The following is a 15,495-nucleotide window of genomic DNA, read 5'->3' on the forward strand; positions in this document are numbered from 1 at the left end:
CACACAGTTAATGAATCTGAGGGTGCATATACACTGTAGAAATAATGCAGTTTGACACCTCTAAGTGATATAGCTCATCTTGTGGAATCCTGGGATTTGTAGTTTTCGAAGGTCCTTTGCCTTCTCTGCTGAAGAATGCTGGTGCCTCAAAAAACTACAAATCCCAGGATTCTGTAGAATGCAGCTGTTAAAGTGGTATCAAACTGCATTATTTCCACCGTGTAGATGCACCTTCATAGAATCGTAGAGTTGGAAGAAACCTCAAGAGCAATCCAGGTTGCATAAGAATTTATCTAAGAGCCAGCGTGGTGTAATGATTTGTATGTTGGACTATAACTCTGGAGACTAGGGTCAGATTCCTGGCTTGGCCATGGAAATCCCCTGGGTGGCCTTGGGCGAGTCACACACTCTTAGCCCCAGTAAACAGCATGATAGGTTTGCCTTAGGGTTGCTATAAGTCTGAAACAACTTGAGAGCACACAACAAGAAGAATTTCTCCATTTTGGGTCAGCAGCTTCAGGAGTAGCCTCCAGAAAGTGTACTCTGTATCCATAAACTCACCTGGAAAGGCTCACAGATTAGGCTTACCACTTGTCCTGGAAAACCAGGAAAGTCCTGGAGTGAAGGGTCTGGAAAATGTTTGTTGAAACAACAAACTACAAATCCCAGTATGTGTACGTTGATGGCATTACAGAAATATACAACAACTTGAAATACAGTGGGGACTTGGTGTATCTGCCAGGGGTTTGGTTCCAGACCAGGACCCCTCTTGGATACCAAAATCCATGGACTTGCATAGTCAAACTGTGTCCCTTATAGAAAACAGCAGGATCAAGGTTTGCTTTTTGGAATGTGCATCTTTTTGGATTATTTTGAAGCCTGGCTGGTTGACTCTATGGCTATGGGGACTGACTGCAGGCAATGGTAAATATCAACATGAGGTTGAGGGGAGGGGCTTTTTATAGGAGGCTTTTTCTTTTCGGATAAACCACCCCAATCCTGTCTTGTATACTTTTGTCCCCATTTTGTGGTAGAAAATGATGGCGACCCTACACAGGTTTCCCACAAGGAAACAGGTGTCTAAACCAAAGTGCTGAGGCAAGCTGTGAGGGCATCAGGAGCGCCACCCTCCTCATTCCCCCTCACAGAATAATTGGTTTGTAATCCGAATCGATGGAGTGATTCAACACCGGTTCCAAATTACATCAGCCTAACCTTGTCCTCTTCTGAAGGGAATGCCTCCTCCAAAACTCCCATTTGAGGCCCAGGTCCTGATTACAGAGAGAGAGAGAGAGAGAGACCCCCAAACCAAGAAGGGCCCATTCTTTCCTCCACTGGCTCCTCTCAGTCAGATCTGGAAGACAGCCCTAAATGCACCTTGGTTTTGGAGCCTCCCTCCTCTGTTCCTCCTCCTCTGGAGGAAGCAAGCGAGAAAGAAAGAAAGAAAGGAGGAGGAGGAGGAGGAGGAGGAGGAGAAGGTCATGTCTGTTTGGCAAAAATATGTAGGTCAGTGGAACATTTCCTCCACTTGCGCAAAACCAAAACACCAAACAAGGGAGCGCGCGCTTTCTCTGTCCCCCTCCTCTCTCTTTCTCCTTGCCTCCCCCCAAAACCCCTCCAGAAGCCCCCTTCTTTCTCCCTTTTGGGGAGGGAAGGAGGCGAGGGAGAGGAGGCTGGAGAGCCCCCCTTTGCCTCCCTCCCTGACCCCATTCCCTGCTCAGCCTCCCTCCTCTTTGTGCCAAGAGCCAAGCGACAGTCAGCAACAGCAGAGAGAAGAAGGAGCCTCCCCCGCCTTTACTCAGTCAGGAACCACACACACACAACACACACTCACACACACACACAGAGGGAGGCTCTCTCTTGGGAGAGAAGAAGAGAGCCAAGGAGGCGCGCCTTCATGCTCTGAGAGAAGAGAGAGGAGCCCGGAGGCACCCCAGTTGTGCCTTTTCTCCTCCCGGTTTTGGGGGGGTCTCCTGACTGAGGAGGATGCCCCACTTTGGGACCCAGCACCAAGAAGCACCACAACTTCCCAGGGAAGAAGGCTCCTCTGCTGCTTTGGATGCTTGGGCTGGAGCCAGAGTGCTGGCAACTTAATGCTTTGGAGAGGAGGAGGAGGAGGAGAAGAAGCCCAGGTAGCCTCAGCCTTGGCTTCCTCCTCCTTTTGGGGAGGGCTTTTTTATGGGCCCCTCTTTCATTCTCTTCTATTTTCTTTCCCCGCCACTCTCTGAGGGGAAGGAGGCGGGAGAGTCCGGCATGCGGGGCCCCCGCAGCACACCATGAGAGACAGGGGCAGGGGCAGCAGCAGCAGCAGAGGAGCCAGGCCGGAGCCCCTGAGGACCCCTGGAGCTTGGAGGGGCAGCAGCAGGGCCAAGGAGAGCCACAGCAAAGGCAGCTGCAAGGAAAGTGGCCCAGCAAGGAAGCTCCAGAGGGGCAGCAGCCCGCCAGCCCAGCTCGCCACCCCGGATAGCAGCAGCAGCATCTGGAGCAACATCTGGCGCGCCCTGGCCCCGCGCCCCCCTCCTCCTGGCTACTTTCCCGCGCAAAGGCCCCTCAGGTAAGGAAGGCAGCAGGGCAGCTCTCCTAAAGACCCACTCGCAGGCCCCTCTGCCCTCCACACGGGGATCTAGTAGGGCTGCATCCACACTGGAGAGTTAACCCGCTTTAACTCTTTTATGTCTCAAGGCTATGGAATTCTGGGAGTTGGAGTTTGTTGAGCGGTGCCTTGTGTGTGCACGCGCCTTCAATTTGCCTGTCAACTTTTGGTGACCCATGAATTTCATAGGGTTTTCTTTAGGCTAGGAGTCCTCAGGAGTGGTTTTGCCACTTCTCCCTCTGAAATATAGCCTACAGCACCTGGTATTCGTTGGTGGTCTCCCATCCAAGTACTACCCAAGATTGTGCCTGCTTAGCGTCCAAAATCAGATGGGATCTGGTGCCTTTGGAGTATCTAGGCATATATATATATATATATATATATACACACACACACTGTATATGTGTGTGTCTTGGTTAACAACTATTTTGGACCACTCAGGTCCTAGGTGTTGTTGTGTGCCTTCATGTCATTTCCAACTTATGTTGGCCCTAAGCCGGCAAACCTGAGGGCCAGCGTGGCCTAGTGGTTTGAGTGTTGGACTGTGACTCTGGAGACCAGGTTTGATTCCCAGCTCAGCCATGAAGCCCACTGGGTGACCTTGGCCAAGTCACATGCTCTCAGCCTCCTCTGATCAAATCTTGTTAAGAAAACACCGTAAGTCAGAAAGAACTTGAAGACACAGAAAAACAAACAGCAAAAGTGAACCTCTCATGGGATTTTCTTGGCAAGTTTTTTCAGGAGTTTGTCTTTGCCTTCCTCTGAAGCTGAGAGAGTGTGACTTGGCCAAGGTCACCCAGTGGGCTTCATGGCATTACTATGGAGAAATGCCAGTGCAAAGTGAGCCAACTTCATAGAATCGTAGAGTTGGAAGAGACCACAAGGGCCATCCAGTCCAGCTCCATTCTGCTATGCAGGAAATCTCAGTCAAAGCATCCCCAACAGATGGCCATCCAACCTCTGTTTAAAGACCTCCAAGGAGGGAGACTCCATCACACTCAAAGGGAGTGTGTTCCACTGTCGAACAGCCCTTACTGTCAGGAAGCTCCTCCTAATGTTGAGCTGGAATCTCTTTTCTTGTAGCTTGCATCAAGTTATTAATCGGGGTTTGATTCATCTCATGTCTGTAGTTCAAACAATCCAAATTCCAGAATTGTCCAAATGGGTGCATGCGATAGTGACAGCTTTGCTTTCTGATAGTTCAATGTACAAAAACTTTGTTTCATGCACAAAATTTTTAAAAATATTGTGTTTAAATTACCTTCAGTATATGTGTATAACATGTATATGAAACATAAATGAATTTCACGTTTAGATATGGGTCCCATCTCCATGATATCTCATCATGTATATGGAAATATTCCAACATCTGAAAAAATCAGAAATCCAAAACTTCTGGTCCCAAGCATTTCAGATAAGGGATATGCAACTTATACCTCCATTAACTAGAACACATCTCAATTTAAATGGAATTTTTAAAATTAAAACCCCCCCATCATGAACTGTGTTCCCATATACTGTACACAGGAATAAGACATGGAGACAAAAAGGTGTTTTTAGAATACATATTTGAAAATGGTGGTTCAGTTCTTCTGAATATTGTCTCCTTTAATGTAATACCACTATAATTTATTTTTATGACATTGTTGTTTTAATTGTCATCATCAACAAAACAAGATCATTTATTTAGTGCTGCTATGTTCAAAGTGTTGGCTCTACACTGTCACAGTAGTTCTTACAGCAGATGTTTTGAGTAGGCTAGTATTAGTGTAGGAAAGGAGAGGCATGGATCCTTGGTTAACCCTTGCCCAGGCACAAGGGACATTTTAGTCCCCCAGAGCGACAGTTGTTTTGAAGAATTCACACAAGACTTGACTTTCACATATAACTGTATGTAAAAGTCAAGTCTTGTGTGAATTCTGCAAGAAACAGTGGCCTTGAGCTTTAGCTACCTGTGTTCAGCTACATAGTTGTATTTTGAAGACACAAAAACTGTCATGATTACAACTGGGTGAGAGCTGATGCTACTGAAAACAAATGCTCCACCTCATGTGAACATGTGTTTTCTGGATCTAGAAGTTTGGGCATTATAGAATACCCTTGATTCTGTATCCATTGCTTTGAACATGCACATTTCTGTACTCCATGATACATTCATCCAAGAAGTGCAGTATGAAGATCTGTCTTTGATTGAATTTGTTTCCAGGGAAGTAGTGGAGTACAGTGGCTAAGAACTGTGAATCAGAAAGTCTGTTGTTCAAATGTCACCTCTCCCACAGACTTACCAAGTAGTCTCAGCCCTGATCTAAGCAACTGTTTTAGGAAAACTTGCGTAATTGAATGACTTAAGTTTCAGCTATTTTCTGACCCCACTAATTCCCAATATATCGGTCAGAGAACTCTGGTGCCACAACAAACTACAGATCCCAGGATTCCATAGTATTGAGCCATGGCAGTTAAAGTAGGGTCAGACTGAATTATTTCTGCAGTGGGGATGCAGCCAATGTTCTGTGAAACTGCTTTAATTCTGCAGTGTGGATACTGCAAGTTGCTACACAGAAAGGTCTTTAATTGATTGAGGGTTTTTTTAGTTCTTATAGCTTAAAAAAACTTATTACTAGGTTTTAATTCATATACCATGTTTTGATTCATGTTGTGAGCTGTCTTTGGTTCCATATGGGAGAAAGATGGGATTTAAAATAAATATAAAAATGAATAAATGCTTATATAAAGACTCTACATGACTTATGTAGAAAGAAGGATGCATTCTCACATTTGGATATTTAATGCTATGGCAGTATGCAGTATAAAAGATAACTTTCCATTTCAGTGCATTCCCCTCTAAGGTAGTTAAACCTTGTTTTAGAAACTCCTCTGTTGATAATAGAAGTCAATTTGCCAGTTATTTCACCCTTTGCCTGTTGTTTCTGCTTGTACTGGCTATTTTAGTTGTTGAGTCGCTTTTTCTATGCTTGATTAGCAAACAAGTGATGCAACAATAGTCTTCTTCACTTTAGGAGATTCTTATTTTGATGTAAGACCCAGAGGCAAGAGGTGCATTACAGACAGGCAAGAGGTCACTTATTGGTGAAAAGAGGCAGTACAAGAATAGGCATTAGTAGTGTAAAGTATGAGGCAGAACAGGAAAAGGAATGTGTTATTTGTTGGTATTAGTTGTTTAGAGTTTTGGTCTAGCCCTGAAGGACATGTGGTTTCTCTGCTGGGCATCAAGTTCATTCAATCATTTTCAGGTTTTCAGATCAGCTGAGGGAGGTCTGGCTGTTACTTCAGCATTGTGGGGCTTGTGGAGCCTGGTCTCCCTGCCAGATTGAAAGTTCAGAGAGCTGGTGGCACAGTATATGAGCCGAAGGGTAGTCACAACAAGATCTGGTTGAGACAACTCTCCATCCCTGACACAACACAGATACTGACTTTTAATCCCCTAAACAATTTGAGATTCAAGTTGGACCAGGCTTGATTGAACTGGTTACTTCAGGCAGAAGATGCTGTGGGATGGAAAGCAATGATGAGGTGTTGAAGAACCAAGCTCTGTGTGCCATGCAGCCTGTTGTTTGACTCTCAACATTACTTGTGCCAGGCAGGTGCAGTAGAAAAACCTGTCTTGTTAATGTAAGATACAGTACTATAGAACATACGGCGGCAGTGATACCATCTTGCTTTTGGTTTTCTGTGTGTATGTGTCTTCTAGTTGCCTGTTGACTTATGGCAACCCCATGAATTTCATAGGATCTTTTTGGACAAGAAACATTCAGAGGTGGTTTTTCAAGTTCCTTCCTCTGAAATATAGCATACAGCACCTGATACTCCTTGGTGGTCTCCAGTCCAAGTACTAGCCAGGGCTGACCCTGATTAGTTTTCATGATCAGATGGGATCTGGTGCCTTTAGGGTATTTAGGTTGTTGTTTTTTTGAATCCGGATACTCCGGACCCAGGTATCTGCAATACAAATTTTAAAAGGATACATCCGAAAAACAGTTATTTATAACATTGAGCATTAAATATAAGATATATTAAAATTACATGCTGAATTAAAAGTTTAAAGCATTTATTTTGTCAATTTAAATTATTTTAGCTTCTCTGATTTATAATTCTATTATCTTTAAAAGTGTTATTTTTAGATATTGTTGTATGATCCTGTATCCATACACTGATATGGATAGCCTGACAGTTTGTTAAACATAAGGGCAGCATTCAAATGTTGGAAGAAATAATGCAGAGAAAACTTGGAGAAAGTAGATGTGTGGATTGTGTTTTGAAGATTTATAAGTTGTAGTTTGTGAAGGATGCTGCTCAGTGGTAAAGCCTGTACAAAATAGGTGTCTTTCCATAACATGACAAGCCAGAGGTCTTTTGTTTACTATTGAGTAAACCTGTACAACTGTTGAGTCACTGTACAACCATTGATTCATTGTGTCAACTCCAATTGAGATTAAAGGATTATGGCCAAAGTGTCATGTACGCTGCCTAGCATTTCTAGAGCAAAACAGGCCCCTCTAGTAATTTAGCTAGGAAACTCCTAGAAAAGCTTCAGGCAAATAGATTAGAGACCAGGACTAATTCTCTGACCCAGTAGCTGCATTGGGATATCATGCATGTTAAACTTGGTTTGGAAGCTATGGGGACAACAGGAAGTTACTGTAACAAGTTATAACCAGCTTTGGGGTCTCACATGCTTCCTCGCCCTTCTTCTCACCCTTTTCTCAGAAGAGTTCAGAAGCTGTTACTTTTAAATAACCACAGCTTCCTGTGCCATCTGGACTGGAAAGTTCAGTGTAACTATAGTTAGTTTAAACTATCCAGGTTCAGAACACACAGTCTGACACTATCTTGTTTTAAATTAGCTAGAGTTGCTGCAGACAACATGACCAACTGAGATTAAAAGAAGTAAAAATGAAAGCAGAAGGAGAAGTGAAAGGAACTCTTCCTCCCAGTGCAAAGACTGAAGGTACTTATGAGGCTTGTTCCCCTCTCATGCATGTCTTGTCAAATAAGCCATGGTTTAGTGTGATGTGCAAACACAGCAAGTATAAAGGAGCTGTTTACACATGCATACTTTATTCATAACATGGTTAATATGGCCCATTCCAGACCACCAGTCCTGCAGTGAGGTCTGTAACTGCTTTACCTCTAGCAGTTCTGCAACACTTGGTTGCTTGAAGACCCTTTTCTGGATAGAAAGTTCTTGTAGCATCTTGATAACTTTTTGGCATCCTCCCTGGAATGTCAAACTCACATCTAATAAGATATATGATTAGCATTCTAAACATGCAAGAAAACAACATAGTATAACCTTTCTCAGAGTATACCACTGCAAGCAAAAGTAGGGGGAACTGATGTGTTAACATTTCCCCAAGACTAGTGTCAATGAACATGAAAATCTCTTTTGCAAAACATCTTTAGCTTATCTATGCTCAGGACGTTGTTGGTTTTTTAAAATGTGGAGCACTTTACATTTAGTGGCAGAGGTTGGAAAAGTTTCTTTTTTAAAACAATAACTCCCAGAATCTACCAAACCGCATGGACATTCATTTGGTACTGTAATCCAAAAAAGAAACTTCCAAGTGCTCACTACGGTGGGATTGTATATGCTTATAAAGAGAGCCATACAGAATAACAGTTCAGAAACCTATAAACCATTGATCCATTCACAAAGTACAGTAGAGTGAATCTTACTTAATTTCGGCATTGATATATATAGGACAATTTGGCATAATCACTTTAGTTAGTCTCAATTGGATTTATCCCACTGAGTTAACTGTTGTATAGTGACTCAACAGTAAAATAGTGAGTGCACTGTAAATGATGTTGCATTTTTATTAGATTGTAATGATCCTATTTTATAAGATTATATTGATCTTATAAATCTTATAAATTGTATATTAATTTCATTATATATTTGTTTGAGCATTGCGATTAATTCTACAAAAGCTACTAGTCCGTGAACATTCTTCCTAGCCTACCTGTGCTAACATAGTTAAAGGTATGGCATAAGAAAAAACAAACAGAAGTTCTAATTAAAGGTTTTAATGAAAACTGGAAAATAGCTGTAGAACAAAAATATTTGCATTTCATTTAGGAAAGAAACTAAGGGCCTGTACAGACAGGCCAAAATAAAGCTGCTTTGGGTTACTTTGGAGGTATGCTGTTTAAATGATGCATGTGTACTAAGAGGCCGGAAGCTGCACTAAATCTGCACTCCAGTCCTTAGGACAGGAGCGTGGCTTTGGCATGACTTCCAGACTCTTAGGATGCATGCAGCATTTAAACAGCATACCTCTAAAGTGACCCGAAGCAGCTTTATTTTGGCCTGTCTGTATGGGCCCTAAGTTATGTTTATTTTGGAGGAACTTTTATGTATGATTTGGGGATCATTATGCCAAAATTAAAATGTTATAGCTGCAGTCATATACACATTTACCTGAGAGTAATTCCTATTAAATTTAGGGGACTTACATCTGAGTTGATATTTGTGGATTATACTCTAAAGGCTGATGGAGGTGGTAGTCCCATATGCACCTACATGAGAGCCTACCTCACCAAATGCAATAGGACTTACTTCTGAGCAGATACGAATATCTTGGTATGCTATAAGAAGCAATATTGTGAATGAGAGCCAACATTGAAGTGAATGGAACTTGTTAGTCAAATCTAACTAAGATTCCATGGATTTTGGCTGGTCTACCTCAGCCAGGGTTAATGCTGGATTTAGCCATATATTTCAGCAGGGACATAGTGAGTTAGCAGTTAAGATGCTGACTTTGAGAGCTGCAAGGTCGGCAGTTTGAGACCCAAGCACCATGTGATGATTTGAGCTCCCATCACTAGTCCCAGCTTCTGCCAGCCTAGCAGTTTGAAAGCATGTAAAAGTGCAAGTAGATAAATAGGTACCACTTTGGTGGGAAGGTGGGCTTTTTGAGGTTTAAAAGGTTGGGTATTAAATTTAATAAATCAAAGATAAATACCCTGGTTAATAGCTGAAACTATAAAACACAGAAAATGCAAATGATTTTCACTGACACATCTGCGGAAGAATTTTGTTAAGATAGTTTTTTGTGGGTTTTTCAGGCTATGCGGCAGTGTTCTAGAAAATTTTCTTCCTGGTGTTTCACCACCATCTGTGGCTGGCATCTTCAGAGAAACGTCAGGAAGAAAATTTTCTAGAACACTGCCGCATAGCCTGAAAAACCCACAAAAAACATGGATGCCGGCCATGAAAGCCTTTGACTTCACTTTCCATACATGGTTCTTTTAGTCTTCTGCTTTTTAAAAAAAGTGCCATAATTGTCCCTTAGATGTGGGAGATGGATTGGAGGATGCTATATGACTAACATGAAGGTCTAAACAGACATTAGGGATCTATCTATTCACTTCAGAGCCTTAACTCCTAAAGTGTGCAAATTTGGCAGTCAGATACTAGAGATGTGACGGAATGACTGTACGGCTGTTTGGGATAAAGTATACAAAAGCAACCAGTCCCAATAGATTTTTTTCCTTCCCCCCCCCTTTTTTTTTTTGTACCAGACAACTTGTGTAAAGCAAATGTGGTTCCCATAATCTTATACCAAGTATGGGCACAGGCCCATCCAGCTCAGTATTACCTACATTCTATTAGCGGATGACAGCTATTTCTCATATCTGGTTTAAGTCTCAGTGCCCTTGTCTACATTCTGCACGCCACTGGTTCCAGTTCTGGCTACTGTACCACACTGGGAATTAAAGTAGTGTGCTAAACCATAACCCACTGATTATGACTGTGTACTCATGAATATCCTAAGGCTAAGTAAGAAGCATCATGACCCACTTGATGGGGTTTCTAGTCATCTGTGTGTGTTTACTATATTATTTTCTCTCGCAGTAGCCAATTCTGTTTTATTGGCTACGCATGCCTCTGTTGTGTACTTGCAGCAAACACATCAGGGCCTTAGGTTGTTGGGGCTGTGGGAAGGAATGAGATCTAGAACAGATTCCACTGGCTTAATTTTACAGCTTTGCTTAGCCCTTTGATCTCTAAACTAAGAATAACGAGGTCAATGGGAAGTGATTTGTGTGCATCATTTCATCTTACAATAGCTTACTCAGTTCTTGACATTTTTATGAAGCAGAGAAGAATATTAGAAGTGATCATATAGTATTGGTCCACTAATTCTGTCAGGGAAACTAGAAGCTCTGATATGGATGCACAAGGAGATTAGTTAGCATTTTTTAAAGTGCAGCAGTACAACTTCACTCATTTCATTGTTGTCATGGTATTGCAATGGTCAGAAATCTGAAGAGGAAAAAGAACCCTCCCGGAATTATTGTGCTTCATAAAAGGAAGGACTGCCATAGATCTCAAACAGAATGGGGAGGGGAGGATAAGTTTGTGTTCTAGAATGCATGTAGAAGCCATCAAAATACACAATATTGAATAGTTAAACAGAATTTTTTGAATTAAGAAGATGTGACAGGATACGTTGTTGTAAATTAAGATTCAAACTACATGTGATGCTGAATCATATATGTGATTCTCTATGCAGAAAATGCTGTTTTCTGCGTACATCAACAGTGTGCAAATTCGTAGAATAAACCCCCTGTTACAGCACTTTCTACAAAGTCAGCAGGATTTTCTGTGCAGGAATTAATATTTATGTGTTCAAATATTAATTTCCATTCAGAAAATACTGTTTCCTGCACAGGAAATTCTGTTTTCTGTACAAAATAATGACATGCAATTTTTGCACAGAAGAAGGCCTGAACTGCAAAGATTCAGGATTCTTCTTATCAAGGTTTATCAGTGCTTGAAAAACATGTGTTTTTTTTAAATCAAATATCTTCAAATGTTCTTTCTGTCCCTGCTGTGTAAACAACTTATCCCAACACTGGAGCTACAGAAGTTTTTAACTCGGCAAAAATAAAATAATGTTGCAGGTTTGTCAGAGTAAGACAGTATAATCTGACAGACAGGAAATGGTTGATGCACTTTTGAAAGAGCCCCAAATGGAATCTCTGCACTATATGGATCAACTGAGCATAAAACAGGCATCTCTGCTTCTTTGCTAGCCTTGGGGTTTGCACCAATGCACAGTCATAATAGTGGCTTGGTGTCATCCAAGGACTTTCCTGCTCAGCTAGCTTTAGGGCAGCTATGCAGATGAAACAGAAGTGCTCTTTTTAAATGCATCATTTCTGTAAAAATACAAAAGTCTTTCAATGGTGAAAACAAAGAATGAGGCTTAATATTTGGGATATGTTATTGTTCTGGTAGGTAATGGACAAGATCCATCTTTCAACAAAATGTTTACAATGTTTACTGTCATAGATGCTTAACAAAATGTTAGGGTTTGTTTGTTTTGTAAACCAAGCAATCATCTACATTCTTTTAAAATGCTTAAAAACTGATAGACACCTTTTTTCAGAGATGAAAAAAAATTGCTTTCTTGGATTATAGCTCCCAGAATCTCCCATCCACCATCGCTCAAGTTAAAAAAAATAACATTTGCAAGCTCTGGTCTGTTTTTGTTTGTTTGTTTGTTTTGCCCCATTTTGCAGCAATGCATATTTTTCCTTTTTTCTGTATATTAACTCTAGATCTTTCTCAGACCTTGAAAATTTACTTTAAAAACTAATTCAGTCTGTAACTCATGTACTTCCTTTTCCCACTTCCAATAATTGCTACTATTAATGTTGCCCTTTTTAAAACAAAGTAATATTCATTATTTGCTATTTACTTTAAGGAAGAAGTGAGAAGGGCATAAAACGGAATAATTCTGCTCAAAATACAATGGCTAAAAATGCATATCTAAAAATACCCTTTAGAAATATCAAAATAAAGTCACTAGATAATGTTACTCATTATACCAAAGAGATAATGTTGTTATTACTTTGAAATACAACTTCAGTGTCTGCCCTATTACAAAAAGAAAGAAAGTAAATATTGCTACAGATAGCTATGTAATTTAGAAATCATGACTTCAATGCTTTGATCTTCCTGAATAATTTACCAAACAATCCCATAGTTATGGCAAGGAGTTGTGGAGGGGAGACAGATGCCAATGCTTACCAATGCCGTGTCTACTGTAACCTAAGTGTGCTCAAGCCAGAAGTGAAGGAGGCAATATACAATTCATAAAATCCCCGAATGGTTCAAAAATGGTAGTCTCAACCAGAAGCCATTGACCAGGAAATTTGGAAGTAATGACATCCACACAGGGAAGAAGCCGATAAGACTCATGTTGACAGTCATGCCTCCAGGACTTCTTCCTACTTTATACAGTATATGTTTTTCTAAGACTGACCAGCATGATCTCCACATCCATTTCCATCCATCCCTGGAAGTACGTAATACTGTAGTTCCTAGATCATGTTCCTATTTATGTATGTAACTATTTAATGAATGGTTTGCTAATAGTTTATTAATAGAAACCATTAATAACTTTCCTTTGAATGGGAAAGTATTTATACAGTTAGCCCTCAGTATTCATGGATTCAACCATCCACAACTTGAAATTAAAACAAAACAAAAATCCCAAAAGCAAACCTTGATTTTGCCATTTTATATAAGGGACATAACTTTTCTATGTCTTTGTATATGAAGGGACTTCAGCATCCACAGATTTTGTTATCCATGGCAGGGAGAGTCCCAGTGGATATCAAGGGCCCACTGTATCTAGAAGGGTATTCACAATAATTCTTACCTGAAGACATTGAAATTAAGAAACTGTAATACCTTTGACTTTAATAATTTCTTTTTGAAATGAAATCACAGTAGTAGTCTTGATAAGATTCATGATAGATTTATAGGTCACAAACACCACATTACGAGAAAGATCATAGTAATAGCAATAGCAAGTACATTTCTATACTGCTAATCCGTGCACTAAGCACTCCCTAAGCGGTTTACAAAGTGTAAGCTAGTTGCCCCCAACAATCTGGGTACTCATTTTAGGGACCTTGGAAGGATGCAAGCCTGAGTTGAGTTTGAGCCCCCTTGGATGGTATTGAACTAGCAGCCTTATGGTTTATGAGTGAGTGGCTGCAGTACAGGCATTTAACCACTGTGCCACCAGGGCTCAGTCATGATCAAGCAATCCTCTTTCAATAAAGTTTTTGAGGTGAAGTGTTCAGCCAGAACGTTTCATAAGTATATATGAGCTGAATAATAAGAACATTTCAAGTTAAGTTACGGGACCAATTATTTTGGATATTATTTAGCACACCCTTTATGATATTTATAATGAAAGACCTGATTTCTGTTGTTTTGGCAACAAAATGGTCAGCTCTAGCTATCCTTTTTTGCTGGTTCATAATAGATTTTGATGTTAGATAAGTGAGAGGCTTTCTGATTTCTTTTTATAAAATGAATTAACAGAGAATCTGGACAGATTTTTCTCACTACAGAAATTATGAGGATGGGAGTAAGGTTCATTGTGAGCTTCCCATTATCATCATCAGTATATTCTCTAGCAGTTGTGGTAACATTTCTTTTATAATGGCATGATATATTATTATTATTTATATAATTCTGTTGTAAAACCCCTTATAACCTAGTTATACAGTGGCCAATAAATATCTTGAATACTTTGAATATTTGTAGTTATATTCATGGAGCTAAGCCTCCTTCTGCAGTCTACAACTTTTGCATGCATAGTTACCATGGCCACCTTACTACCAGGTGGCCATCCTTCTAGTTATGAGTTTCTCCATATTTAGCACAGCTAGAACAGACATACCGTTTTGCACATGGACAATTCTCAGAGCCTTAGCATCCTGATACAACCTTTCATATCTTATACTGTAGTAGTGGCAACCCCCTTGGGAATCTGGGGTCATCTCCATACCATGATGAGACAATTTGTGGAGTGCCAATAAAAATTAGCTATAAATAAAATGAGCTAATAATTAAGGAGAAGTATAAACACATTTTCAGTATATTTGTTTTTCTATGCCTTAACCAACAGTGCTTATTTCATACACTGGACCCTCAATATTGGTAGGGATTTGATTCAGAACCCCTTCATAGATGTTAAAAAACATGGTTGATGATGCCCTGATTTATCCAGTGGTACTGGCATGGATGCACATGCTTCAGCATGTGTGCATTCATATAGCCGCCACTGAATAACACGGGCTGTGGCAATCTGCAGGTGATCAGATTTGTAGATTGGAAGTCCTCCCATAGCAAGGGTCCACGGTACTATTTCTGTTTGTCTGTTTCTCTGTCTCTTGAAGAAAGGCTTGAAAAAAATATTTTTGGGACTACAGTTTCCAGAATCCTCCAGCCTTAAAGCTATAGTCTTAAAAAGTAATTTTTCCAAGCTTTGGTTCCTACTTTATCTCTATAGCATTGCAAGTGAAAGGGGGGAGGGAAGGAAGTCTGAATGCAAAGTCTATTTGAATTTTGCCGGAAGGATCATGGATGAGGAGACCATATTGCTGATGCCCATTCCCTGGTTCTTTCCTGTAGACAAAATACATTGAGTACTGTCAGTTTCTATAAATCGAGAAATTTATGCCCGAAAATGGACACCAAAATCATGGGTAGACTTATATATGGGGCAGAAAGTTAATACTGCTTATACAATTCCTAAAAGAAGTGCCCGCCTTCCTCTGTAGCCAGGGATCTTTACACAGCTCCCTGTTTGAGTCCCTGTGTGCTCTCCCCTCTTCTTTCTCTCTCTGTGTTATCCCTCAGCCTTTCCTAGCAGCCAGAGCTAACAAACAGCTGCTGAAGCAAGGGACAGAGAGACAGAGTATGCCCAGGCTTGTATCCCCTTTTGCAAGCCATGAGCCTTGGAAATCCTGAGGGTGAAGGGCAGAGAGAAAGAGAGAAGTCTGTATTCCCTTTTGCAAGCTATGAGCCTGGAAATCCTGGGAGTGAAGGACAGAGAGAAAGAGAAAGGTCT

General features: G+C 40.8%; 1 protein-coding gene across 3 annotated transcripts in view; it reads left to right on the forward strand.

Moving 5' to 3' along the window:
- Positions 1–1,627: 1,627 nt before the first annotated feature.
- NPAS2 (neuronal PAS domain protein 2) overlaps positions 1,628–15,495 on the forward strand; it is a 104,341-nt gene continuing 90,473 nt past the window's right edge. For 2 of the 3 annotated variants that reach the window (XM_042460962.1, XM_042460964.1), the window contains exon 1: positions 1,629–2,554. In XM_042460962.1, the coding sequence (XP_042316896.1) occupies positions 2,277–2,554 (278 nt within the window). In that variant the 5' untranslated portion in view covers positions 1,629–2,276. Of the gene's footprint in view, positions 2,555–15,495 lie in introns of all 3 variants that reach the window. The other variant, XM_042460963.1, reaches the window with a different exon arrangement.

The sequence above is a fragment of the Sceloporus undulatus genome, chromosome 3 (genome assembly GCF_019175285.1).
Source record: "Sceloporus undulatus isolate JIND9_A2432 ecotype Alabama chromosome 3, SceUnd_v1.1, whole genome shotgun sequence".
Lineage (NCBI taxonomy): Eukaryota > Metazoa > Chordata > Lepidosauria > Squamata > Phrynosomatidae > Sceloporus > Sceloporus undulatus.